General features: G+C 41.1%; 3 protein-coding genes across 7 annotated transcripts; 2 read left to right on the top strand and 1 right to left on the bottom strand.

Moving 5' to 3' along the window:
- The first annotated feature begins 578 nt into the window (after positions 1-578).
- Positions 579-14,415, top strand: LOC125022753 (carnitine O-palmitoyltransferase 1, liver isoform). Of its 2 annotated transcripts, none has more exons than XM_047609675.1 (19): positions 579-736; positions 3,495-3,659; positions 4,786-4,925; positions 5,198-5,369; positions 5,567-5,668; positions 5,961-6,098; positions 6,288-6,365; positions 7,375-7,482; positions 8,554-8,638; positions 9,573-9,768; positions 9,851-10,039; positions 10,154-10,259; positions 10,347-10,463; positions 10,790-10,954; positions 11,333-11,461; positions 11,628-11,783; positions 11,893-12,006; positions 12,290-12,382; positions 13,166-14,415. In XM_047609675.1, the coding sequence occupies exons 2-19, from the start codon at positions 3,519-3,521 to the stop codon at positions 13,289-13,291; spliced, it is 2,355 nt and encodes a 784-aa protein (XP_047465631.1). In that variant the 5' UTR covers positions 579-736; positions 3,495-3,518; the 3' UTR covers positions 13,292-14,415. The 2 variants fall into 2 exon arrangements, with proteins under 2 accessions (XP_047465631.1, XP_047465630.1); XM_047609674.1 differs by lacking the exon at positions 8,554-8,638 and adding an exon at positions 7,961-8,048.
- Positions 14,416-17,160: 2,745 nt separating this feature from the next.
- LOC125022758 (troponin T, slow skeletal muscle-like) lies at positions 17,161-22,320 on the top strand. Of its 4 annotated transcripts, none has more exons than XM_047609682.1 (13): positions 17,161-17,852; positions 19,952-19,981; positions 20,095-20,108; positions 20,196-20,222; positions 20,392-20,407; positions 20,504-20,552; positions 20,645-20,761; positions 20,860-20,937; positions 21,042-21,155; positions 21,252-21,361; positions 21,475-21,565; positions 21,653-21,693; positions 21,977-22,320. In XM_047609682.1, the coding sequence occupies exons 2-13, from the start codon at positions 19,959-19,961 to the stop codon at positions 22,020-22,022; spliced, it is 726 nt and encodes a 241-aa protein (XP_047465638.1). In that variant the 5' UTR covers positions 17,161-17,852; positions 19,952-19,958; the 3' UTR covers positions 22,023-22,320. The 4 variants fall into 4 exon arrangements, with proteins under 4 accessions (XP_047465638.1, XP_047465637.1, XP_047465636.1 ...); XM_047609681.1 differs by having other exon boundaries at positions 17,162-17,852; positions 20,389-20,407; XM_047609680.1 differs by having other exon boundaries at positions 17,162-17,852; positions 19,919-19,981; positions 20,389-20,407.
- A 63-nt stretch (positions 22,321-22,383) lies between these two features.
- On the bottom strand, positions 22,384-27,130 carry LOC125022756 (dynein axonemal assembly factor 3-like). The gene is made up of 12 exons (XM_047609676.1): positions 26,824-27,130; positions 26,482-26,564; positions 25,093-25,199; positions 24,903-24,996; positions 24,652-24,806; positions 24,285-24,485; positions 24,076-24,198; positions 23,878-24,000; positions 23,263-23,401; positions 22,957-23,071; positions 22,700-22,774; positions 22,384-22,537 (listed from the first exon to the last, which is right to left on the bottom strand). Exons 2-12 carry the CDS (start codon positions 26,561-26,563, stop codon positions 22,396-22,398), a joined length of 1,356 nt encoding a protein of 451 aa, XP_047465632.1. The 5' UTR covers position 26,564; positions 26,824-27,130; the 3' UTR covers positions 22,384-22,395.
- Positions 27,131-27,153: the final 23 nt, after the last annotated feature.

The following is a 27,153-nucleotide window of genomic DNA, read 5'->3' as shown; positions in this document are numbered from 1 at the left end:
TAGAAAACTAAACGTGAAATCTAATTTCTGACCAAGGAAATAGTAGTTTGACAGATAAACAAAACCACTCAAGGTGTGTTTTGTATGTTTTTCTTTGTAAAATTGCTTTTTCCCCAGAGCTCCTGAACTCATCTCAAGGTTCCGCAGATGGGGATCCTTCACGAGGAAGACTGAAAGATGCGGTTAAGGACTTCAGAGAAATCTGGTAACTTGGTCTGAGGTAAGATTTTTCAGGCATGGGAATAAGATAATTCCCTCGTCTAGATACTATCTCGAATACACTGGCGTATAATGTTTAACATAAGTACTTGAGATGCAGTTGACATTATTGAGAAAGAACATTTTGTTTTCATTTACTGGTAAATTCCGTTTACTGGTAGCTTTTGAAAATTTGGTTATTTTTTAATGTTTTTGTTTTACATTGTTTGCGATAACCGTGCGTCAAAACACCGAAACCTGTATCACACAAGTCAGACACATCTAATTATTTTATTATCAGATACTGAGTTAAATGTCCATACCTCAGTCCCGTGGTTGTGAGACTTCCGAAGGACAATGAAGGCAGCCTCATCTCACCCGCTCGAGCATCTGTAGTACAGTCGCGAGGAGGAGGAGGAGGACAACGGTTGGCCGACGTTCGAGACGCGTACACCGGACACTCGCGCAACGTCAGAAGTTGCCAGTCGGTTCCTGCTTCTCTCGGTCCTGGTCATTTCTCCACCGTAAACAACAACAGGTACGCCCGTAGCCTTCTCACGATATTGTAGCGCATTGCAATGAAGACTCAAGCCCTCGCATCTTTCAGCGTTAAACAAGCCTTATCAGCAGCCGTTTGTGGCTCGCTAACTCCACAATGGGCTGGGCGCAAGGCTAGCACTAGCAGCAGACGCAGCTAGCGTTCACGTTAAAACCGTGAACTGTCGTTAATGTCCAGCAGCTGGCTCACTGGAAGCAAACATAGCGAAATTGCTTTAATGTGATGCTTTCCGGTATAATGATAACACGATAATAAGATAAGCTAAACACGGACTGTTACAGCTGCTGAACGAACTGCTACTTTCCCTTCACGATCAAACCTTACGTTTTATTCGATTCAAATGTATCAGCTTGCTATAATAACCCCTTTTCTGGTTATTTTATCACCTTGGTGTTTTATTATCTGCGCCATCTCATCAATAATTTGCTTTGTTTGTGTAGTTGTTCTACCGTTTGATTTGGTTTGCCGGCTGAAACCTGCACAGCTCTGACTTGATGAAACCCTGATAATAAATGAGACAGGAGAATACAGTAGATGAGATGAGCTTCCTCGTCTGTGTAATTTAAATGTCTGTGTGCTGTAGCACTGAGGTTGAGAAAACACACTATATTATGTGGTCTAAAAACGAATTCGACAAGTTTGGGCTGAAACTAGTTTGCACCAGTGCATTCTTCCATGAAAGGTGAATATGACTCCAGGAAAAGTTGGATGTTCCTATCCGATTTTAAGTTACCTTGATGAAATTCTATGTGATTCCATAGCACCATGTAGTTTAATGAAGTTACTGAACAGGTTAGAGGAGTTTGGTGAGTTATTCCAGCCCAGAAGGCACAGCAGGGAAGGCCGAGTCATCCGGGATAATGAGTTCCTTACTCACTAAGGAATGTCAGGTCGGTAAGAGACTGTCTTTACTGGGACAAGAAGCCATTATTATTGTCAACAAAATGATCAAATCAAATCTAAACCTACATTATGAAGAGAGACGATCATTGTGCTGCACATCATGTGTCTGAGAATTGGCAGTTAAAATGAATTACTCCAGTTACTCACCGGTAAATAGTTTTAGACTCAACAGCCCTATTCTGTAATTTTGTGAGCTTGACAAATTAGAACATGTCCACAGTGGACGCCCTATACCCTCAGAGAATAGTGTTGTTTTTTTATTTGATCGGGTTACACAGGATTTGTGTATTCTGCGTGAGAAAAAAAAACCATCTGCAAGTATACATGAATGAAGAAAAAGTAACTCTTTACTTGACCCTCCTGTTGTACGACTCAAACCTGTTCCTGTAAGTCAGATTTTGTTTTCCTTTGATATTATACTGATCACACCTGTCTTTTTTAGTTTATAAACTCTATGTGTACACAGTTGCACTGTTTATTGCATTTAACTTTGGAATATACCTTTTTTATCATCTTTTTCTCTCAAAAGTTAATGAGCACCAGTGTAAGTCATCTCATTAATATGGTAGTTGTCAGATCTAAAATATTGGTCTCAGGTCTTTGTCTTTACATATTGCTGTGAACCCACTACTATCTATCTACTGAACGTTTTGTCTGGCAAATTTTCTCAGATCAAAACTATCTTAGTTGTTAAGTCCTCTAATGAGGCAATTCAAATACATACAACTATCAAAGCCCTCTGTTCTCCTATCCATATAAATTGTACCATATCTGTAGCTTCATCAAAAAAAAAAAAAAAACTGTATGTGATATTGATTGTACAATATAGCGGATCGGTTTCCACATAGTCTTCCTCTTGTGGAAGTGGTCTAATCTCAATTGAGCAAGTGTATTTTGTCTGTGTTGGCAATGAAATAAAGGAGTTGAGGTTACCAAAGCTAAAATTTAGTGTTGTTGTCCTCGGCTGCAGCGTGACAGTATCTGCCAGATCTGACATAAAGATCAGAACCTCAATGGAGCCTTCGGACAGTGAGAAAATGTTCTTGGTTTGCAATTTATAGACCGACAAAAAGAGCATACGTATCCTCCATTGAGGTGCAGTCCAGCATCGTAGTGACTGAACCTCAGGGCATCATCCATAACCTATTTGTGGAGTAAAATCAATTCCCTTTGTGAAGAGAGCAGTAATTGCTTTAAAACAAAAATACCCAGTCACATCAGCGTCCAGTCAGCGCTTCCAGCACCAGAGTATAACACATCTCTGTGGAGCTGTTCTTAAAAGTGCTTATGTATGTGTAATATTGATGTGTTTTGTCTGGCTAACGTGAACTTTTCGCAATTCATCTTCAGCTTGTTTCAGCTTGATTAATTGTCTGTGCCTCCCTGCACAGCATTTCTACCAGGGTTCAGTTTGCCATTAGCTACTGAGTTCACATGAGAACTTTGTCAGAACATAAGTGATGTTGCTGTAAGTTGTTTACATTTTTTGTGTTGTTGTTTTGCATGCAGTCCTCTGCATTCTCTTATTAAATGGGTCAATTCACGCTATAGAGGGAAGCTGCTAAAATGTTGTTATTCGTGCGTCCTTTGTTGTATTCTGCCTCGAGAAACCAAAATGCCATAGTCAAGGTCTAGGAAATATTGTGTATTGTTTCTAACCACTAATTCAGGAAGCAATTTGTCCACAGTGCAACAGTTAAGTGAGTCTTTAACTATTTTGCTGCGTATCCTGGGGTTTACAGGAGACTCAGTCCTTCTAGCATTTAGCTTGTATTTAGCTAGCATTGTTAGCTCATCAACATCGTTCCTCAGTTTTGCTCTGTTTGAACTACAGGGGGTTTCATTGTGCACGGTAATCATGGCAGAAGCCCACCAGGCGGTGGCTTTCCAGTTCACAGTCACCCATGATGGCATCGACCTGCAGCTGTCTCACCAGGCCCTCACTGAAATCTACCTCTCTGGTGTCCGTTCCTGGAAGAAGCGGATCATCAGACTCAAGGTGTCTCCTCTCTGTTTTGTTTTTTCTTGTGTAACTTGAGTCCCAAACCCTTCAGTAATAGTCCCAGCTATGTTTGTACTGTCTCCCTTCCTCCTTGTTACTCCTGCCTTTCCTGTAAGTTAGCACTAGTGTTTTGGTCAAGTATTGTGTTGAGTCCTGGGTGGGCATTTTTTTTTGCTCATTCCACTCATTCTTTTCTCCTTTGCAAACCATTTACAGCCTCTTTTAAGTCCATAGGCAATGTACCCTCAAAAACAACAGGGAAACTGAAGGAGCACTGAAATGAACAGTTTGCTTCAGGTCCTTCCTCAACATTATGGTCAGAACTTTGTCTTCACTATAGCAAAACATTTGTTTAGTTCTCTTTTGACCATTCTTTAGTACAACAACTTGTGTACTTGGGGGACATTGTCTTCCTGCATGATGCAGTTTCTCTCAAGATTCAACTCAAAGACAGATTGTTTTAGAATTTGTTGTTATAATTCAGAACTAACTGGTTCATGAGTGATGTCAAGCCACTCTGGCCAAGAGGCAGCAAAACGGGCCCAAACACCAGCGTCTCATTAGACTTAGACAGACTTTAAGATCCACGAGGGAAATTGCTTTGTCGCCGTAGCTTCGTTATACATAAAAGTAAACACGCGTAAAAACAAGATTAGATTACAATAAAATAAAAATGATTCTATCTAGTAAGATAAGCAGTGTAATGAAGGCAAATTTACAGGATTCCATTGATTGGAATGAAATGAACTTGTAGTGCTTGAGATGCACTTAATTTGATATGTAAAATTAAAACTAATGTAGAGAAATTTATTTTCACTTACAGCAGAATAAGTGCACTAAATTTGCTGGCTGATTGCCACATATTATGACACATTTTGCGAGTGGGTCGTCACTTCATCTCTAATTGATTTTAATGAAGCATCGTGAACAAGAATTCAACACCTTGTATTTGTCGGTAAATCAGGTTGTTGTGTCACTGAGCAAAATGTAGCTATGCCAGTCAGATTTAGATGGTATCTGTTATCTTAATTTGGTCCCATCTGTACTATCAGTGTGTATGCCAGGGTAGTGATACACAGGAAAGCTAACATTTAAGTGAATCTTTCTTCTCTCGCATTAACAGAACAGCGTGATAACTGGAGTATATCCTGCTAGTCCTTCCTCCTGGCTTTTTGTGGTCATAGCAATCCTGGCTACTATGTACACCCGCTCTGACCCCTCCATGGGACTCATAGCCAAGATCCAGGAGCACCTGCCTGTCAGGTAACACTTCTATTTAGGTTACCAAAGTGCATTATTTGAAAGTTAAAAATTAATTTTTACACATTTGCAAGTAAAGAATTGGGTCAGTGTGGTTTTCATAGCTTTATATTAGTGTGAAAAGTGTGGAATGATTAGCTTTTGTAATTTAATCTTCCCTGCAATATCTCTAATCAGCTGTACTGTCCATAGCTCCTGATCTTGTTTATCTATTTGTTTTTGCACCTGTTTTGTTCTGCAATTTCGCCCACTTCTCTTTTTGCCTCCATTTCTAGCCAGTCGATGAGTACGCAGTGCCAGGCAGTGTTGTCGGCGGTGCTCTTCAGCACCATGCTGTGGCTCTTACTCATCTTCACCATGCGTCTGTGCCTCAAGCAACTCCTCTCTTACCACCGATGGATGTTTGAGCAGCATGGCAAGATGTCCACCACCACCAAAGTCTGGGTGGTCAGTGTTTTTTATTTTTTTTTATCACCTTTTCCTCTTGCCACCCTAAAGTAATCATTCCTCTCACTTGCATCCTTCTAAAAAAGCATTTCAATACATTTTTAATGATTTTGATTAAACCATGTAGCCAAAGTTAAACTTAAAGATGTCTGTACTTTTGACATTTTAGCATGTGAATTCTTGTTTGTATATCCCAGGCGCTGGTGCGGATCTTCTCTGGCAGGAAGCCTCTGCTCTACAGCTACCAGGGCTCGCTGCCAAACCTCCCAGTGCCCACCATCAAGGACACAGTCAAGAGGGTGAGATGTCACGCGAAGCAGAGGAAGTGAAGACATACTGATTACTGACAATAAAACAGATGGATCTTTTCTCACATTCATTGTTTTTCTATGTCTGACTGATGACGAGTCGAACAGGCAGAATAGAGGCGAAAAAGAGCTGTTGTATTACATCGACAGAATCAGATGTGGTTTTAGCTGCGGAATATTTGTACATATCACCAACTGCAAGTGTTCATTAATTAATGTAGCAACCATTTTCTTTATTTAGTGAACCATTTTTTTGTTGTTGTTGCATTGTCTCCTTGTTCAGTACCTGGAATCAGTACGTCCGCTGATGGATGATACACAGTATGAACGCATGACCAAACTGGCCGCGGAGTTCGAGAGCAGCATCGGTAACCGCCTGCAGTGGTACCTCAAGCTCAAAGCTCTCTGGTCCTCCAACTACGTAAGTCTTGTCAGCACTGCTCTTGTTACATGTGGCTACTTAAATGTCAAAAGCAAGGCAGCGGAAAAGAAATAGAAAATCCCATTAACAATGTATATCTTTGCAAGGTTTTGTGGTTTAAATTATTTATTCAGATGCCAGTTGGCTGCTCTATTAGCTTTCTCATCAAGACTGTATGTGTGATTTTAGGTCAGTGACTGGTGGGAGGAATATGTCTACCTACGGGGACGCAGCCCAATCATGGTCAACAGTAACTACTACGGCATGGTATAAAAAGCTCTCTGTAATCTATTGATTTTTTTTTTAACAAGGTGTACTCCTCACTTTGGATTGAATACTGCATAGTCTAACCAGTGTCTCGACCTTACAGCTGAATTACTTTTTTATTGTATGGCCTTTGAAGCATTTTAGTTTTTTTCTGGTAGTTTGTTTGTATCAGAATGCAAACGCATATCCAAATACTAATTACAGCAGCATTATCCTGACAAATTACTATTGCGATCTTAATCACTGCCCAAGTGAATAATACTGATTATCTGGTTATCATGGCACCTGTGAGTGGGTGGGATATATTAGCTCACTGAACTGCACAGGGGAGGCTGGCTTGTGTGGTCAGACTCAACAGACGAGCTACGTTAGCTCAAACTGAGGGAAAATGTTTATATTGATTCTAATCAGATGACATCAGAGCACACAGTGCGTCACTGTTTGTTTTGTGTGATCAGATCAGTCGCTGTGCCCACTCTGAGCACTTTCCACTAGTGAAAGCCCCTGCCGTGGATACGTTAACATCAGAGCTAGACCAAGTAGCAATGCAACAAGGTGGCCTGGTCTGATGAATCACATTTTATAGCCGTCATATCCAGGTACTTGTGCGTCACACATTGCACCAGGAGTTTAAGAACGCCCCCTGCCTGTTGCCATGGGGCTGTGCTTGTAGGTGGTGCTATATCAAAGTAACATCCACACATTGTAAATGCCAGGATCCTGATTTACAAGAAGAACATCAATGTTATTCACTTCATACAGTAAATTGGAGGTTTTAAAATTGTGATGTGCGTCATATGGGGCTTTTAAATATGTCCTCAGACATGAAGCACAAACATTTCTTTGTCTTTCACAGCAAGAGTTCAGGAGATCAGTATTTATAATGTAAACGTCTCCTATGACTCAAATCTGTGACCTTTTGTGTTTGCAGGTGTACTCTGGGATCATTTTGTTAGGCGATAATGTGTACACTGACCTGACTTCCTGTATCCGTTCACTCTTCCCCCAGGACTTCTTATATGTGACTCCAACGCCCATCCAGGCAGCCAGGGCAGGGAACAGCATCCACGCATTCTTCCAGTACCGTCGCAAACTCAACAAAGAAGAGATTAAACCTGTGAGTTCAGCTACCAACCAAGCCTCCCTGCTCCACATATATATATACATACACACATACATCATATACAGGCTTGTTAATTGAATGTCTTGTATTATGAGACATAATATTTATTTGCGATGCCTCAGTACATTATTGGTAAAGAAATCTTTGTAGTCCAATGTGTATATGAGGTAATCGGTATGTGGGATTGTGTTTTGACTCCAACATCCATCCGTCCATCTTTCCGTGTGTAAGCATGTGTATCTCCATTCACTTAAGTTTTTTCATGTGAAGGCATTTCCCCTGTGTCACCATGCCCTGCTCGTCTCTCACCCCTAACCTTTTGTTCTCCTTTCAATCCCTCCTTCACTTGCTTGATTTCTCTCACCGCTTTCCTTTTTTGCTCCCACACTCTTCTTGTTTGATCCCACGTTTCTTCCACCGCTCTCTCCTGTTATTCTCCCTATGCCCTCGCCTTCTCCTCTTCGTTTCCCAGAGTCGCATACCAGGCACTGTCATTCCTCTGTGTGCTGCTCAGTGTGAGAGGATATTCAACACCACACGCACTCCTGGAGAGGAGACTGGTAAAGAGACTGACTTGTACACACACATAGACGGCTCACAGCTTGGTATATGTCAATTTACTTCAACAAGACCATCTGCTCCAGTTTGCAACCGCGTAGTACACCACTCCTTCAGTGAAGATGAGGCCTCCTGAAGGAGTTTCAACCCTCCAGAGTCTAAGTGTGGAATAGAAAGTTGTGTGAAAGATGGTGTATGTTAGCCAGCCATCAGTGGTTCACTCAGATACAAATTTGTTTCATCCCGTCATCTCTCATCCGTCTCCTCTTGCTTTCTGGTCTTATCTCAGGTCTCCGTAGGTTTCTGGAAAGATCTGTCCCAAACTAATTTCTGTTTTCTTCTGCTCATACATTTTGTTCTCACCTTCTCTTTCTTGTCTTTCCTTTTCCCTTTTCTATTTGATCCCAACTCTCCTGCTTTATTTATTTATTTTTGTCCTTTTCATTTACTCTCTTTCTATCCTATCCTTTTTTTTTGTCCTGGACTATCCTTTGTTTTCCTGCTCAGTGGTTGTTGAGGTCTGCAGTTCCTTGCTGTTCCTATCAGTTTGAGCGGATGTTTGATACTTGTCGAATCCCTGGAACGCTAACAGGTAGTGTTCTTAATGTTACACAACTGCTGCAGCTCTAGATGAAAGTCTCTACCACATACAAATAGAAATGTGTTCAACATATTTATAGGGTAGAATTTAAACAATATCACTGTCTCATTTGTAATAACAGTTCATTGTCCATCGTGTCAATGAGTAACTGTTTTTTATAGTGATCCTATGAGTCATTTCAAATACAGTTCAAATACAGTTCAAAGAAACATAAATGTCCACATTGCAGCACTGATATTCCCACATTCCCATTTGTTTAGAAAGCTTGCTCTGTCACAGGCTATGTTAGTCTATGAATGTGGCCACAATCATTCAGCTTTGTAGTCTATTTAAGACTCACTCTGCATAACATGTGTTTCTGTTCTGACAAGCCCTGAACTGTTCAAGCAGATGTGTCCGGAGAGTTATGAAAATATCTTGGTAATCTTGCTCTGGTGTGTTAACCATTATCCAATGGACCGTAATAATGGTTCCTCTTTTTTTTTTCTTCTGTTTACAGTATTACATCACAGCTTACTTTCAAATAACAAAATATAATATTAATACAGCAAAAATATTGTTTATGTAGAATATATATCTCTGTATTTATTATGCCACTTTGGTAGATTCTGTTATGTGTTTGTTTACATACAGGAACAAATAAAAAAAGAAAAACGAATGCAGTTCTGAAGATGATTAACATGAATGTGAGGGACGCTCATGCCAGTAAGGCACAGGAAATGTTTTGACTAAATCAGAAACACGCCTAAACCCCTAAGTGCATCTTCTCTGATGAATTTGTGTTGCTGTCACATGGTTTCAGCACCTTGCCACCATCTGCATTTTCACCTTTTCTAAACTGGTCCAAATTCATACCTTAGACTCAGTGAAATATTTACACTTATTACACTCTCCAACGTTGCCCTTTTTCCTTTTGTGTCCACAGATACTCTGCAGCATTGGCAGGACAGTGACTACATAGTTGTATACCACAAAGGCCGCTACTTCCGCCTTAGGGTGTACCAGGCTGGTCGACTTCTCTCTCCGAGGGAGATTGAATATCAGATACAGAGGATTCTCGATGACCCGTCACCTCCTTCCAAAGGGGAGGCCAAACTTGGAGCCCTTACTGCTGGAGACCGGTCAGTTTGATAAGCTTCTTTTGTTAACACTGTCATGACCGTTGCACAGCATGTCATTATTGTCTTCTCAAACGTTTACCAGAATCCCATGGGCTAAAGCCAGGGCGACGTACTTCAGCAGCGGAGTCAATAAACGCTCTCTGGACTGCATTGAGAAAGCTGCCTTCTTTGTGACCCTGGATGATGAAGAACAGGGCATGATGGGAGACGACCCAGCAGCTAGTTTAGATCGCTATGCTAAGTCATTGTTGCATGGGAAATGTTATGACAGGTAATTTTACCCCGGACCCATCACTGTCCTGCTCATTTAGTTCATCTTTTTCATACTGTTGGATTGTGACATGTTTTCTTTCAGTGTTCACTCATGATGTCGGTTGTCATACAGGTGGTTTGACAAGTCCTTTTCAGTTGTTTACTACAAGAACGGGAAGAATGGCATAAATGGAGAGCATTCGTGGGCTGACGCCCCAGTGTTGGCACACTTATGGGAGGTAAGGAACATGAAAGCTGGTTTTGCAGTGTTACCATCTGGCTCTAAGAAGAAGCCGTTACTTACAAATGTTGCGTGTTTGCCCCAGTACACCCTGGCCACCGACAGTTTCCAGCTTGGTTACAATGCAGAAGGTCACTGCAAAGGAGAAGTTGATTCATCACTGCCGCGACCACAGAAGCTGAATTGGGAGATCCCTCCAGAAGTAAGTCAATCAATTCAAAATTTTTATTACATTTTTTATTGCTTCTCATGCCCAACTATATAGGCTATAATCACAAACATGGCACCAAGCAGCAATTGTTGTTCTGTGCAAAGTAATTTTGTAGTCACCTAACCAAGAATTGTTCAGAAAATCTATTTGTAAGCTTCGGAGGTAGTAATGTTGTGTGTCAACGCTTTGAGGTTCTCAAAAGAGAGGATACACTACAAGTTCGCTGCTTGTGTCAATTTCTTTTCTTCCTCCATACACCTCGGTAGCAAGTGATTTTTTTTCTTCCATCATATTGATGTTAACTGTGTCTGTCTCAGTGTGAGGAGCAGATCTCCCAGTCTCTGGCCGTGGCTCAGGCCCTTGCCAATGACGTGGACTTCCATGTTTTCTCCTTCCAAGACTTCGGCAAAGGAAAGGTCAAGAAGTGTCGAGTCAGTCCGGATGCCTTCATACAGATGGCTCTTCAGTTGGCCTACTACAGGGTGAGTCTCTCACTAAAGTGGAACACATGTAATGTAATAGATCAGTTTACAGCCTGTCTGTTATTTTGGCTATGTGTGTCTGTTGAGTTTGATCTGAAAAGAAACAATAAGCATAAATGTGCTGTCCCTCAGTACCAATAGTTAGAAAATCACAATATAGAAACAAGATCTTAAGATCATTTAGTATTTGATTCCAGCTAACATCGGCTAGCTTGGATTTGTAAACCGAAAGCTCCAAGTCAGATATTTGACCTCAGTTATTGAATTTTAAATTGAATATGTAATACAAAACAAGATTGAACATGTGACAGAAATGATTCATTTTGGCATTTCTTCAGCATTAAGTTGCATATGATTTTGTACGTCTTTGTGTTCCAGGACCGGGGGACTTTCTGTTTGACCTATGAAGCCTCAATGACCCGTCTGTTCAGGGAGGGCAGGACCGAGACCGTTCGCTCCTGTAGCAATCAGAGCAGTGCCTTTGTCCGAGCACTGGAGGGTGGAGAGGTGAGAGTCTGACAACAGCCGCTGTTTTCATCATTTTTGTCTGATGTATCATGACATGTATGAGGTACAGTTGTAAATCAGAAGTGGATGTAAATACCCACATTACAAATAATGATGCCCGTTTTAAGTGAGGGCTATACCAAGCAATTATGCCATTCTTCTCCAGGAACCAGATGTGTGCAGGCGTTTGTTCCGTGCAGCGTCAGAAAAGCACCAGGAACTATACCGCATGGCCATGACTGGAGGAGGCATCGACAGACACCTCTTTTGCCTCTATGTGGTGTCCAAATACCTCGGAGTGGAGTCTCCTTTCTTAAAAGAGGTTCATTCCTGTGCTTTGTCACCTTACTCATATTAGTCTGTCCAGGTCAGCGTGACTGTCTATTTCTTAGTAAATCCAGTACCTCAGCAAACTGTTGTGGGTGTTGCAGGTGCTGTCTGAGCCATGGAGGCTGTCCACAAGTCAGACTCCAGTCCAGCAGGTGGAGCTGTTTGACATGGTCAACCACCCAGAGTACATCTCCTGTGGAGGAGGCTTTGGACCTGTGAGTATTGCCCCTGGCGTAACCTGTTTCACTGTGTACGATGTGGGTTTGCAACACTACATAATAACAAAAAAAATAGTCAGATAGGGGCTTTTACTCTTGTTTTTTTTCTGGTGGAGGCCTCACATGTTAATGACCATACACAGGTTTGATATATGGTTGTAGCCTTTTACCTACACAGACAGTAGGTAAATGAATGAAATATGTCTTGAATATACAACACAGTTGCTTCTGATACTCATGAGGCAGCAGGGAGTATGACTATTGTCTGTGTCTCTTTCAGGTGGCTGATGATGGTTATGGGGTGTCCTACTGCATTCTGGGAGAAAACCTGATTAACTTCCACATCTCGTGCAAACACTCCTGTCCAGACACTGTAAGTTTAATTAAACTAGTCATTTTATGCTTCAAAAAGAAAGTGAGCACAGCAAACTCTTCGGTTTGTTTTATCACATTTGCCACAAAAACAGACTTTTGTGTACTCAGAAGGAGCCAGCAACGTTTGTGTATTTTACACAAATGTAAATTCAGATGCATTTTCAAGTATAACATTTAGTATTCTCATAAGTGGTGCTTTCAGTCCAAACTGTTCTAGAAACCTTCTGAGGTTAGCAAGGCATTGGAGAACATATCCAATAACTAAATACGTTCAAGTTTTTTTGTTTGTATGGGTTTATGACACCAGTAAGGTTGTTCAAGTAGTGTAATAAGCACCTGACGGATATATCACAGACACTTTTGACTGACTTTTAACTTACAACAGTGTTGCTGCGCTTATTTTTCAAATGACTTTTCTCTGTAGTAATTCTCTGTTGCCTTCGTGTGCTCGGTTCAGTTCACTTAAATCATTCAAAGTTCCTCTTGAACCGGAAAAAATTCCTCTCCTATAGCAGGAACTTATCAAGGTCCTTAAAACAGTGTTTTCAGTTCCGCTGATGGCGCACACCATTAAGAGAACACTTCCTCTCATATTTATAAGAATTACAGGAACTAAGAGCTTAGAGTGTCATTTAAAAATTAAGACTTTCGTTGTGATGCACTGGTCGGGTTGCCCTGGATTTCTGTGGCTTGTACTGATATCAGTACTTGACAGTGTAATACATCCAGTACTATGAAGCTATTTGGACTTCTCATTCTGTTTTCTGTGTCTCCCTCCAAGGATGCCCACAGGTTTGGCAGTCAGATTAGAAAAGCCCTGCATGATCTGATGCAGCTGCTGGGCCCAAACCAAAAAGAGCCCAACAAAACAGAAGAGAGACGGCACCAGGTCAAGAAAGATCAATAGATGCTTCAACGGAGGAAAAGGAGGTTGAGGAAGGTGTGCCAACATAAATGTTCCGTTAAAAAGAGAGAAAGAGCTGGTTGATATAGAAGAGGTGATAAGTTAGAAGGTGATGTTTTTATTGATATGCATCTTAATTCATGTGTGTTTTTATTAGCTGTGTGACGGATGTGTGGAGAGAGAACAATAAACGAGTACTGTACGGTTTATCGATTTAGTTTTAACAGGCGAACCATCTGAAAAATAAGAATCCAGAACAGAATAAAAATGTTATTATTGTGCCATGTGACTATTATAAAAAAGCCAGTACACACTGCACCACTCAATGTTAGGGTAGGAAATCCTAACGGCACCTTACTGCAGGGAATAATTTAACACATATTCAAGTGCAACATGTTTCGACACTTTTAAGTATGCCACTAACATTATGTTTCTGAATTTGGAAAATGCTGTTGGACGCGTGTGATATATATTTTCATCATCGGAGAGGAATCATACAGAACTGTCGAGGCGATTTCATTTTCTACTATCTGAACGCAACATTGCTGTGACAGTGACACCGGGTATTTTAAAATGTTGGAAGTCTGTGACTTCTCAGAGTTTACTCAACGTACATATGTATTTAATCTGCTTTTTACATACATGATTGTAATGCTGTGTTGAGAGTACCATGCCGTTGATATGCTGTATGTGTAGTGAAATGACACGGCTCCTTTAACTTGACAGGTAATATATTCAGTGCCAAATCATCCAGGAGATAACTAACTTACCTGTGCGGACTACGTAGGTTAGGCTTTGTTTCAGTGGTCAGTAACCATTTCAAACACGTTAAAAATGTGCCCCAGTTTTTTTCTGTTTTATATTGTTTTGTATTTACCACTGTGCAAACACGCACCATAATAATGCAATTGTATTTATGAGCATCATGTGCTATGATGCCTTGGACAGTGCTGCAGGTCAGATGTGGGTTAGATATTAAGTGAGTTACCAGTGACGCAGGTTCCTGTTTTTTTTTCCTCCATTGATTCTTTTGTTTTTACTCTAGATCAGATCAGCTTGTTTCACTATATTGCTATTGTGAGCCTTTTTAATGAAATATTACAAGGGAATATAAAGAAATTCTTAGAGAAAAAAGGTGTTTGTCTGTTTGTTTTGCCTCGCTTTAGCTTAGAACTAACCTTACCCAAGGTGCAGTTCTGCCCTGAGGACAGTGATGGCGCCTTGTGGAAGGCCACGTGGAAGACACCAAGTCTGTCAGTATTTAAAAACAGAAACAAAGGAACTGAGAATTGTTATTGCATAACATGGTATTAGGGCTTGGCAACACATCCACAGATAACTGTTGGACTTTACTGTGTGTACAACTGATTTGAGAGGATGCGTGGAGACAGAAGTGTTAATAAGCAGTGGGTCATATGTTTTATTTAGAAACCTCACCAACAGATAAATTCAAATCCATCTGGGCTTGTTTGAACTTTCTGTATAATGTTTCACCACTCATCTAAATCACATCTTCAGTTCTGACTGACTAATGGGGTAGTTCAGGGTTTTATTTTCAGAACATCTCTCAGCGTTGTCCACCTGTTACTCGCATCACTGGCTTGTGACTTGTGCGAATGTTCCAGTGGAAATGTACTGGCTAAACAGTTCTAATGGAATCCGCCATTAGCCTGACAATCATGTCTGTGCTGATGTTAAGCATGTGTAAGCTACACCGTTCACTTTCATGTCCTGAGATTAGGATTTTATTGTCCGAAGTACTCGTTGTAAACTCCAATGTTTTGATATTTATCTTATCAATGCAGTTATTCCCGGACCAAAGTACGAGATGCACGTCTGCCATCGTAACAGTTTTCACGTCCACTGAGCCGCAAGTCCAGCATGGTTAAAACCGGTCTGACCTTAAGTCAGAAGTAGTCTACTGACCTCACCAGGGTTAGTTTTTCATTCAACAAAATCCTGTTGTCAGGGGCTGAGTGGAAGCTAATCCCTAGGCCGACTGAAGGAACCTTCATTTCAATTATTTAATTATTTATTCAGTTATTTTGCAGAAAGTTTACTCTCGTGTCTAGACAATAAATATGAAGCCACAGTCATCGGCTGGTTAGTTCATCTCATCTTGAAAGTGGCTCACCTTTTTCTTGGCCGGGAGCTGAAGCAGAAGAAGACATCAGTTGCGCGGCAGCTTCGCACTGCTCTCAGCCATGAGTGCAGTAAAACGTGGTGGTAGCGTGCTGGTGAGCTGATTTGTTATCGGGGCAGAGGAAGTCAGCTGTTTGCCCCTCTTCCTAGATAATCCAACCAGCTGCTTGTTTTAGCCTTCGAGTGCCATCACTATCTCGTGAAAGCACTGACCTCCCTGGCAAGTTGAAGGAAGTGTTGTCGCACAGGGAGCGGTGAACCGTTTCCCATCGTCCCCGATGCCTCCACAGCGGAATCAGGTAAACTGGTGCAGTCGGTGTAGTCGACTAACCCTGGTCTGAAAGGAGTTTCTCCCACAGACCACAGCCAGGACGCCGGCCCGATCTTTGTCAGACCGATCCAGAGCTCTGAGGTCACACTATGGGGTGCCATCATGCTGTCCAGCCTCTTCTTGTCTGCATGGTTGCCGATGGTAACCAGATTATTGTAGTAGCCACTGAGCGCTGGTCCATCTCTTAGACGTGTTTATTAGGTAGTTCTCATTATCTAATACCTCTGCATTACCTGTAGAGGTACATGCACCAAACACGTCATTAAGAATTATCGTTATTATTATAAGAATATATTTAATTCACCATTTAATCATTGAAGCTAGCAGTAAAATAATTGGATATATCGTTTTTTGTTTCTGTGGGATATAAAATGACAACTGTTTAAAAGTTCACACATTGAATTCTATGTAGTGTATCAGCAGTATTCCTCTTTGGCGTAGGTTTGGTGAACATCCATTTAAACTGCTCATGCTCATGTAATAAATATAGCTTTATTTTATATATTTATTCATGTTTTTAAACCTGAAGTTACAAAGTGCTGTACATTAAAAACCGATGCAAAATACAACCCAAGCTCAAATAATTAAGGTAGATTCAACAAATATGAACACAATACAATTTGATATACGGTTCTTTACATCACAATACGATACACTATGATGTCATACCATACCACACCATACGATTGATATACTGCGATGGGACGTGTTTTTATTTTTTCATATATAAATAAGTAAGTAATACGATAAAAGGGGACAATGAGTCCATTTGCAACCACAACCACTGTTTCCATTTGAGGAGCGTGTTCTGGTTGATAGAAAACATACATTCTGATAATTGATCATTCTTGCTGCCTGTCTGTGGCTCTTTGTAAACTTTACATTTTTGGATTTTAATACATTTAATGGCGTCAGAAGGAAAAACGTGATCGATGAGTCAAATTTTGTTGAAAAGAGCAATTTGTTCAACAATCTCCATTTGCCTGAACCATTTTGAACTATATATATATGTATATGTATATGTATATATATATATATATATATATATATATATATATATATATATATATAAATAAATTTATTTAAATTAAATTTAAATAGAGATCCCTACATTTCACAATCAATTCATTTATGTGCAAGAGCCGTTTACAAGCCTCAAACTGAATACGTCATTAAAAGTGAAGTTCCCTGAACATAACCCTGGTATCACAGAGTTATTTCATGACAGTCAATAGTAATTCAACCTCCTTACCTCCCTTAAAAAGTGGGAGGCACATACACAAACTGTTGTAATTCCAACACCGTTCCCCTGATTTGAATGTAAATACCCTCAAATTAAAGCTGGAAGTCTGCAGTTACAGCACATCTTGTTTGTTTCATTTCAAATCCAGTGTGGTGGTGTGTAGAGCCAAAAAAGATTAGAATTGTGTCGATGTCCCAGTAATTATGGACCTGACTCAATGTCCGTCATGGGCCTTTGTGCCCATACAGACAGAAATCGTCTTGGTTTTGCCTTGTTATTCTTTCTCTGTTTGTCTGAGCCCCTGCCACCTGTCTCTCTGTCTCTTATTTCAGCGGTGAGGTCAGCTACAAACCCTCCGCTCATTATCCCTCCTGTCAGACTCCCCGAAAGCCGCCAATAATCCAGCTGCAGTCCAGTCCTTCATTTCTAAGTCATGGCCGCCCACATAATCACACATCAGGAGTTCTTGTTCCCGCTGTAACCTTAAGGTCTAAATTAGTACTATGCTGACTATAAACTAATTCGTACCCACGAATCTGGTTTACACGACAATGAAATAGTTCTTGAGAGATTTGTCTTCTGCTGCTGCGGCGTCGTCAAATCTCCACAACGGTCCTCAAAAAGTCTAAAATGCAAGCTGGTTTTCAAAAGAAAGCAGTGCAAGTTTACAGGCACACAGACCGATCATGTGTCTACATATTTATGCCCTCACGACATGAGCAACACACACACACACACACACCTCCTTGCCATCCCAGAGGACCCTTTATAAGGCTCTGTTCCCCTCCTGGTGGCCTACTACTCTTTTTTCCAACATCAGTGAACCCCTGTGTCTTGTGCTGTTAAAGGTACGTGTTTTGGCTTTTTTTTTCCTCTACTTTGCTCTGATCCTAAATTAAGATGTTTGAAAATATGTGGTATTTGAAATATGTGAACATCCTGCCTTTGTAAGATATTCGCGCTCATTTAGAAAGCATCTGGAGCAGCACCGTAATAGATTTGTCTAGTTTGTCACCTTAAGAGGTGGCAGTAGATTAGATAGGTTTTAATTATCGAAATTCAGTTAAATGTAATTAATCCAAATGTACGGAGTGACATTAGTGCCATAAGAGTAAGAAACTAAATGCAGGAACACAAAGAGATAAAAAAAAAATCTGTTTTATTAAAAGAATAAATAAATGTGACAAATGACAAATTTATAAAGAACAATTACAAAATGTATATTTAGTTATTTAGTAAATTTTCCCTATTGCTTTTCCAACAGTATTTACTCTTTGATTTATCCTCTTCTTATTCCCACATTTCTTCTGCTTTTTATTTTACATATGTTTTTACAATTCCATAAAAGGATGCTGTTTTATAGCAATGTCACATTGTCACAGTTTTTTTTTTTTTTTTTTTTTTGCCAGTGGATGGACACCTTAGGCCTGCAGAGCTAGGCATATTTGGAACACACATTTAAATTCAGTGGGCCCGTAACAGCAGAAAAAAAAAAAAGTTTAATACAACGTTTTTGAACGCTGCTCTCAACAGTGGGGGCGGATGAAGGTGTAACGCAGCTCCAGCGTGATGGGTTATTCTCGGTGCCCTCCGCCCCTAGGTCCATCTGTCCCGCTCAGTGTGACTCGGACGGTCAGGTTAGCCAGCAGTGAGGCGATGTGGCGAATTCCTCTCTCAATCCTTCATCCGCCTTTTCTCTGTGCCCGTGTTTATTCAGATTCACATTCTCATACTCTGAGATCTTGGCTAAAAGCTAGCTATGGAGGGATCTGGGAGACCCGGGGATTGATCTGCTACAATAATACACTCAAAGACAGGCAGTCTGGGGTGGGGGGGTTTGAGTAGTTTGAATGGACTGGTGTTTTTTTCCTTTCTTTCTTCTGTTTCTTCTTTCTGACTTTGCACGCCGTGCTCGATCTGCTTTAAGAAGTTGCAGTGAAATATTCATGTAAACGTTTGAAGTCAGGGTGGGAAAGCTAAAATATTTACAGGGCTTTACACTTATTTTCAGCTGAGTGAGACAGCGAGTAGATCAAATGATAATTAGAGGACTTGGCTGGTGTTAATAGCAGCCAGCCAACCAGCTTAATTTCTCCATCCCACATTCTCTCTCGTAAATCAAATTAAAGAAGAAGGATTGGACAGCTGGTACCTTGCTCTTATCCTGGGCAACAGGATGCTCCTCTGGTCTGCGCTCCCGCTGGCTTATTCTATTCCTAGAGCATCATGTACAATGAATTTCCCCCCCGTGTTATCCCGTAAACAGGAGACGGTGGGCATTACTATTCTGTTTTTGGAGAGACAAAGGGCTGTTTTTACAAGGCTTATCAAAAGCTCAGCCAGGTTCTCTTTGCGTTTCTCAACACTGCCAAGTTAATTTCTGTAAAGACGCCACCATTAAGCGGCCAAACACGCTACGTAACGGCGGCTTAAGCGGGGAGGAGGCATGTGGTCCAGCAAAGTTGCGCAGAAAAGGCAGTAATATACATCTGAGGTTACATAACGTTGTCCTAAATTTGAATATAATCTATAAGCTACTGGTCATACCAGACCAAATAAGGCCGGAGCAGCAGATGTATCCAGCGTATTTCATTTTTCTATTTTATTGCCGAGGAAGGCAATAAGACTCACTTATGTATTCTTTCTTTTGGAAAATATATGCAAATACATGCAGATTTTTTGTCAATTTTGTTGTGTTAGTTGCGTATTTAAACAGAGCATTTCAGAAAACGTATAATGTGACATTATATTAACCTATTAACCTGACGTCAGTCCACTCAGGCGTAGAGAGAAAAGAACTCCAAATGTAGAGTTTAATAATAGACAAAAGGGCGAACCGCCTTTTAGAACGTACACATTTCTGGAGCCAAAAATAATCACTCTGACACCGTCATGTGGTTGTTGTCTTTGACAGTGTGCATTTTGATTCTTGTGGTTTCCTCTCCAGTGTCACCATGTCTTATTTAGAGGAGCATGGGTGAGTTAACCTGTTGTTTGTCATTTCCGAACCTTTCAGCATTCTTAATACTTCAGTCTCATTTCATAGCATTATTGATATATTTGTCCCATTCTTTTTTTTTATTCGTTTAGAGGGCACCAGGAAGGTAAGGAAACCCCTTCATTCATTAATAAATCGCAAAGCTATGTTCATTTCAACCACCCAGTTGAACCATCACATTTTCTTTGCCCAGACGAAGATGAGGAGCAGGAAGAGGGAGGTGAGGCTGCTACGCTGTTTCGTTCTGACCATATGTAACACCTTTAATAGAAATGACACATCCAGATGCCCTGTCATTAAAAGTGTCACCACACCACAACCTTGTAAATATTTACATATAGTTTTATTTATCTGTCTTTATTGCTGTTGTGGTTACCGTGTTGAAGAAGAACGTCCCAGATACAAGTGAGAACGAATATTACACATTGAAAATACTGTGAGGTTTTACACCAGTAAACAGCCTGATCGGTCGTACTGACACGTTCTGGTGTTATTTTACAGGCCACTAGCCGCTCCGAAAATCCCAGAGGGGGAGAGGGTTGACTTTGATGTATGTTATTTCAGGAGTGCCGTGAAAGGTAACAATTACACAGCCACACAAAAACCAGCCATGAATGACCTGTCTCCGCTGGTCCCTGTTAGGACATCCACAGAAAACGGATGGAGAAAGATCTTCTGGAGCTGCAGACTCTGATCGATGTCCACTTTGAGCAGAGGAAGAAAGAGGAAGAGGAGCTGATTGGACTCAAAGACAGGATTGTAATGCTTCTCCCCGTTGTGTTTTCGTGTCTATTTCTCACTTGTTAGGCTACAGACCAACTAGCTACTAAAGAGGAGATGGTGTTTTTGGTTTTAAGGAGAGTCGGCGGGCAGAGAGAGCAGAGCAGCAGCGTGTGAGGGCCGAAAAAGAGCGCGACAGGCAGACGCGTATTGCGGTAAATAATGATTTTATTCCATATGTTGTTTAATCCGTGCGCTAATCCACTAATGGCACTGACCCAGAAGGGCAAATTGTGTGAGCCGATGACGACTTTTTCAGGAGGAGAGACAGAGGAGAGAGGACGAAGAGGCCAAGAAGAGGGCAGAAGACGAGGCCAAGAAGAAGAAAGTGCTCTCCAACATGGGCGCTCATTTTGGAGGTTTCCTAGCAAAGGTCAGACAAATGTAACTCAATGAAGGCGCGTGACGCCTATACCGCAAGTATGCGCGCCACTTGGCGTGATGGCCCGAGTGTTTTTCCCTCCTGCAGGTGGAGCAGAGGCGAGGCAAAAGCCAAACGGCAAGGGAAATCAAGAAGAAGACTCTGGCAGAGAGACGCAAGCCACTGGCTATTGAGCACCTGAGAGAGGACGGCCTGAGGTTGTAAAACGTTAAGAATTATATTTTAAACCAGCTCCGAGTTGTATAATTGTTGTCTGGCCCTAGCACACAACAATCTGCCATCTCAGGTTGTCAATGCTGTTGTGTTTTAGAGCGAAAGCCAATGAGCTGTGGGAGTGGATCTACCAGCTGGAGTCAGAGAAGTTTGACCTGACTGAGAAGATGAGGAGGCAGAAGTATGAGGTGAGACGTGTAGCTGACAGAACACAAACCTGGCATCTTAAAAAGGGCAGGTAACATCAACATCTCTGTCCTTTTTTTCCCCCCCAGATCAATGTCCTCCTGAACAGAATCCAACATGCCCAGAAATTGTAAGTCAATCTGCTTGTCTTCACAGATCTCTGGACAAACTCAGACCACTGTAGTGAGCCACTCTGCTTTGACTATGCAGATCCAGTCACAGATCAATGGCTGCAGCCACACCTTTGCACAAGAAATGCACGTCATGGCTCTTTAGTGTTTGTATTTTACAAACAGGATGCACTCGTATGAGATATTTGCATGACATAAAAGTGAGAGATGGGGAAATGGTAGTTCCTTTTCCAGTGACAGTTGCTCGTAATCGAATTTAAATGTTCTCTTGTTTTAATGCAGCAAAAAGAGCCACGGCAAAGGGAAGGTTGGAGGACGCTGGAAGTGATCTCTCTCTCTCACAAACACACACGCACGGGAAACAAACAAGAAGATGGTCCACTCCTTTCAGAACGTGGCTGCAGCGATGTTTGCAGTGTTGCTCCTTATATTTTATTAAAAAACATCCATTTAAATGTGCATCTGTAGTTTTTAGAATGCATGTACACATTTTCTACCAGTAACATTTAAATTAGACATAAAGTCAGATTGTATACAAACAAATATGAATCTGAGGCTTCTGGCAGTTGCTACTCATTCGGTGGCAAATTGCCCTATGAAGAAAAAATAAAAATGCTTGCATAAGATGTTGTAAATGTCCATGCTGTCTCTTGCATCCTGTAAAGATTGGTCTGCTGACAATGGGAATGGATAATCAACCTTTATGTCTTCTGTCCTATAAAAATGGCGTGGACGTCATCATTTTTTCCCTCATGCCACGGTTCAAACCCAGCCTCTAGAGCGATACTCGCCACTTTCTCTGCAAAGCCTGCTTCCTGCTCTTTGTCCAAATCCAAAATGTACCTGAGACACATAATGACATACAAATGCATCAAAAATAGCCCCACTGTTGAGTTAGGATATTACAGCAAACACAAAATATCTGACACAGAATACAGAATCGCTGTACTCTTGGTGACTGAACGGTCACCATGGTAACACGGCTGTTTCTATAAAAATCCTCACTTGGCCAGCTCCACGACGAGCACGGCGTCTGGTGCTGCAATCTGTCCCATCATCGGCCCCAACTGGTGCGCGCAGCTTTACAGCAGACACCGAGAAGGAAACAGAAACACAGAAACGAAACGTGTTCAGCAACTCATATCAGTCGTCTGCTCTGTAGGAGACCGGATGGTGGATGAATCCTGTTTTTAGTTTGGATATTTACACTTTTACAAAACGCGGTAATTAAAGATATAAGAAATATGAATAAAATGTCTTGCCTGGCAGAGAAGTAAATGCTGTTAAAGTAGTGGGAGTATTTCTGTTTTTCTGGCAGTTTGTGAAGTGAGTCCATAGGCAGGAAGGTCACAGAGATCCCGTGGAGATGCATCAGATCTGAAGAGGATTTGAGAAAATTCGGATTCGAGTTTTACTTGCAGTTTTCTGTCAGTAAAAAAGGAAATGATGCAACACAAAGTAATCTTCTACTTCAGATTAATCTTTTTCACTGAGTTGCACTGTTTTCAGTGTGAGCTGCTAATGTGTTACCTAAAGTCAAAGGCCTGCTAGCATTAAAAGCCTTTTACCGTTAATGGTGGCAGATTTCTGTTCAGTCCCTGCGGATGGCTCCTCCGCCTCGGAGTGAGAAGCAGTGGGGCAGCCCCGTCTACTGGACAGGGACTGGAACAATCCCTGCACGTTTGCAAAGGATACATCTTGGGATGTCTGCGGATGTAGACGTATTTTGTCTGTCAGTATACACACAACGATCCGCAAAAGAGGATTAGGGCCACTGTGAGAAAAAAAATGAGTTCTGACTTTGAACTCAGAATTCTGAGTTGAAAGTCAAAATTCTGAGAAAATAGTCAGAATTCAGAATTAAAGTTAAACGCAGAATTCTGACTTCAAACTCAGAATTCTGACTTTTGAGTTTAAAGTTAGAATTCTGAGTTTAAATTCAGAATTCTGAGATTAAACTCTGAAATCTGACTTTAAACTCAAAAGTCAGAATTCTTAGATTAAACTCAGAATTGTGAGTCAGAATTCTGACTTTAAACTCAGAATTCTGACTTTTGAGTTTAAAGTTAGAATTCTGAGATAAAAGTCAGAACTTTTTTTTCTCACAGTGTCCCTAATCCTCTTCTGTAATGATGAAATAGAACAGGATCTAAAATGTTATTTGTGCCTTTTCTGCTTTATACCTTGATGTGTTGCCCATTCTGCGTCTTCAGCAGGCTCTTGTCATCCGTTTCAATGCCAAAGGAGAGGTAAGGGCTGGAAACAATGTCTCCCCAGTAGCCTCTGACACCCACTTTGTCCCCTCTCTGTCTACACACATGAACAAATTAAGTTCTCTATCATCTTCGCTGTGTGGAAGACCTACGTAGAGAAACACTTGCCTGGTTAAAGACCCTTGAAGAGAGCAAAGTCGGATTGGGTGTTTGGTATACACCTTCTCGCAATTCGAACGCCAGCCCCCGTTCCCTCCATCGTGCATATTGTTGTTTGTTGATGACACCACACTGCAGATGACAGTCAGTGCAGACAGGTCAACTCCGTCAGTGGAAAAATAACAGTTCCCTCTAACAAAGAACAAAATGTTCAATACCCCCTTCTCATGCAGCTTCATTGTGAGGTCCCAGTCGAAGCAGCCCTTCTTTGAGTCGTAGCGCGTTCCAAGATGCTGCCTGACCCGATAATCCCAGGCTCTGGACATGGAGATAGGAGCAGGAGGCTCAGATGACGTTGACGAAGACCGCGGTTGCTTCCATAGTTTGAATATCCTGGCCAGTTCGTCTCGCTCCTTAAACTGAAGAAACACTCAGTGAATAAAACATATATACTTTACAGAGTACTTGTACAACTGTAAGTCTAGTATCAGATGGCTTTGACTGGGAAGGCCTTAATGTCGGGTTTTAGAAATATGGGGCCTGCTGATACAGAAGGATACGCCTGTTTACGAGCGCTGTTTTTACCTTAAGAAGAGTCGTGTTCAGACATGCATGTGTGGCTGTCTCCAGTGTTTCAGTAACAGACAAAGACAGCTGTGATGCTGCATGGCTCAGAGTCTCCTCTGTCTGACTGCGGATTTCACTATTCCCAAACACCTCCAGGAAAACTTCTGTCTTCTCTGCAAATAACAAAAAAGCAGGGCACACTGTAGCTTTATAAAACGTTTGAATTTTTACAAATTTTTGTGATGTATATTAAAATCCCACCGACCCACCATTTATTCCCATGCTTTCCTGGGGCACCAGTGCCAGATAGAGGAACAGCAGCTGTCTGGCCACCACCTCCATGCTGTTTTCTACCACCCAAACCTGCAGCACATCAGAAAAAGAAAGATTTGTAGCTCACAGTAGAGTGGCATTTAAGGATTAAGGAAACCAAACTTTTCCGAGGGCTCCAAGACTCACATGAAGACTTTGTTGATCCTGCAAACCAGCAACGGTCTTCAAAATATGACGCAGATCTCCGCTACCAACCAGCAAGACATTGACGTCTCGTTCGTATCTGTGAGGTCCTGGGTGCATTACATGGTCACAGCTTACAGGAGTCATTACAGAGTTCAATGCTGAACCTCAGCACTTTTTAGGAAAATGTGACCATTCACAAGTCTTTATTTACACATTTAAATTCCAGAATGAAAAGTAAGGTTGAAAAAGGTATTATTCTATGTGTATATATATATATATATATATATGTGTGTGTGTGTGTGTGTATGTATATATATATGTATATATGTGTGTGTGTATATATATGTATATATGTGTGTGTGTATATATATATTTGTGGGTGGATGTGTGGGTGTATATGTGGGTGTGTGTGTTCAGCACTTGTGTATATATATAAGATATTTTGAAAACCACATAAATCAGTCAGAGAAGCACTTACTAATTCCGTCCTGTATCACTACAGTAGATACAGTTGACGTTGGTGTGTTAAAAAGGAAGTTATATTTTAGCTTGAGGAAGTTCGGTAACACACCTGTTGAACACATCTGTGCCTCCGGTTTTGTATCTTGTTACAGTGTTAATGATTTCTCTGGTTTTGTGCACATTGCCAACTTAATTATAGCATCATATCATTATCACTGATACATTAATATGTAAGAAGTTCTTTATTGTTGTAGTCGGCCAAGACGAGGCTTAATGGGACTCAGTAAGGGACTGTTCAGCTGTTGTGGCTTCAGTGTAATCTTCAACACGGCATCAAATTTTATGACAATGATTTGTATCCAAACTAAACAAATGAATAAAAAAACAGAAAGCAATTACAATGATTTGGTTGGCTTTTATAGTAGTTAGTCTACTTGTACTACCCTATATTATTACAGCAATCTCTATTTTACATTGTGAACATTTGTACTCTCTCTGGCTCTGTTTTCGCAAATCCCTGGTATTTGTGGGCATATGTAGCAATAAATCTGATTCTGATTTTATATTGTATCAGCAAATTGCACATGACACATATATATTTCATTAAAAGTATATGAGATGAAACCATCCATTGTAGGTTTACTTACATTTGCCATGACAGCTATATGATTACACGATATACTCACTTGTTCATTAGATACACTATTGAAAATGCAGTCTGATGTAACAATCTTGCTCTAGCTCTCAGCCTCATGAAGGTTATGGGCACTGCTGCTGATTCATCAGTGTCATCAGACACACTGACGTGTTTTTCATATAATCCAGTTTAACAGCGCCACAGAGGTACTTTATCGCACGTCGGTAATGCATGTGGTGCACAGCGACCACAGCATCCTCGCGCACCAGCCGCGCATTCCAGACTCTTACCCATATTGATCAGGTCGCGCGCAGGACTGAAGCCCCACCAGGTAACGCAACCCGCGCCCTCAGCTGCTCGTCCAGCACTCATCCTGCAATGTCAGCGACAAACCAAGCCTGAGTGGTTGTGGTTTTCACCGAGACTGACTAAACAGAAGTACACCCATGTCTGTGTCCTAACAGAGCGCCGTGTGGCAGCACAGAGTCCGGACGCTAGCTAATGCGAACATAATGTTAGCTTGTAAATGTAGCTAATATTTGGGGATACGTGTCTATAATTTCAGTTTATATAAATATATATATGTCATAGGCTTAAATTATAAAGTGAGGCAGAAATATTTTAAAACTCACCCCAGTGAATGATGGTAGTCGTGAAAAGTTTGCCGTCTCAAACCAACCGTCTGCACAGAAAGTTTGGATTGTGTTGCTAGGCAACACTATCAAAATGGCGGAATCAATAGTCATGTATTGTCATTATTGAGGACATAACGAAATTTTGAGCTATAGCTCCTGGTTTAAGTGGTGAAAATGTTAAAACATTGGAATAAGCACTATATACAAAAAACAAATTAAATAAAAAACGGAACTGTACAGATTTGTAGGTGGGGGGACTGTGCGTCTATGTCAGGAGGGAGGGTTGAGTGTGTGTGTGTACGGGAAGGGGTGATTGATTTCACAACT

This window comes from Mugil cephalus, chromosome 16, assembly GCF_022458985.1.
Source record: "Mugil cephalus isolate CIBA_MC_2020 chromosome 16, CIBA_Mcephalus_1.1, whole genome shotgun sequence".
Classification (NCBI taxonomy): domain Eukaryota; kingdom Metazoa; phylum Chordata; class Actinopteri; order Mugiliformes; family Mugilidae; genus Mugil; species Mugil cephalus.
This window is presented reverse-complemented; position numbering and strand designations above follow the sequence as displayed.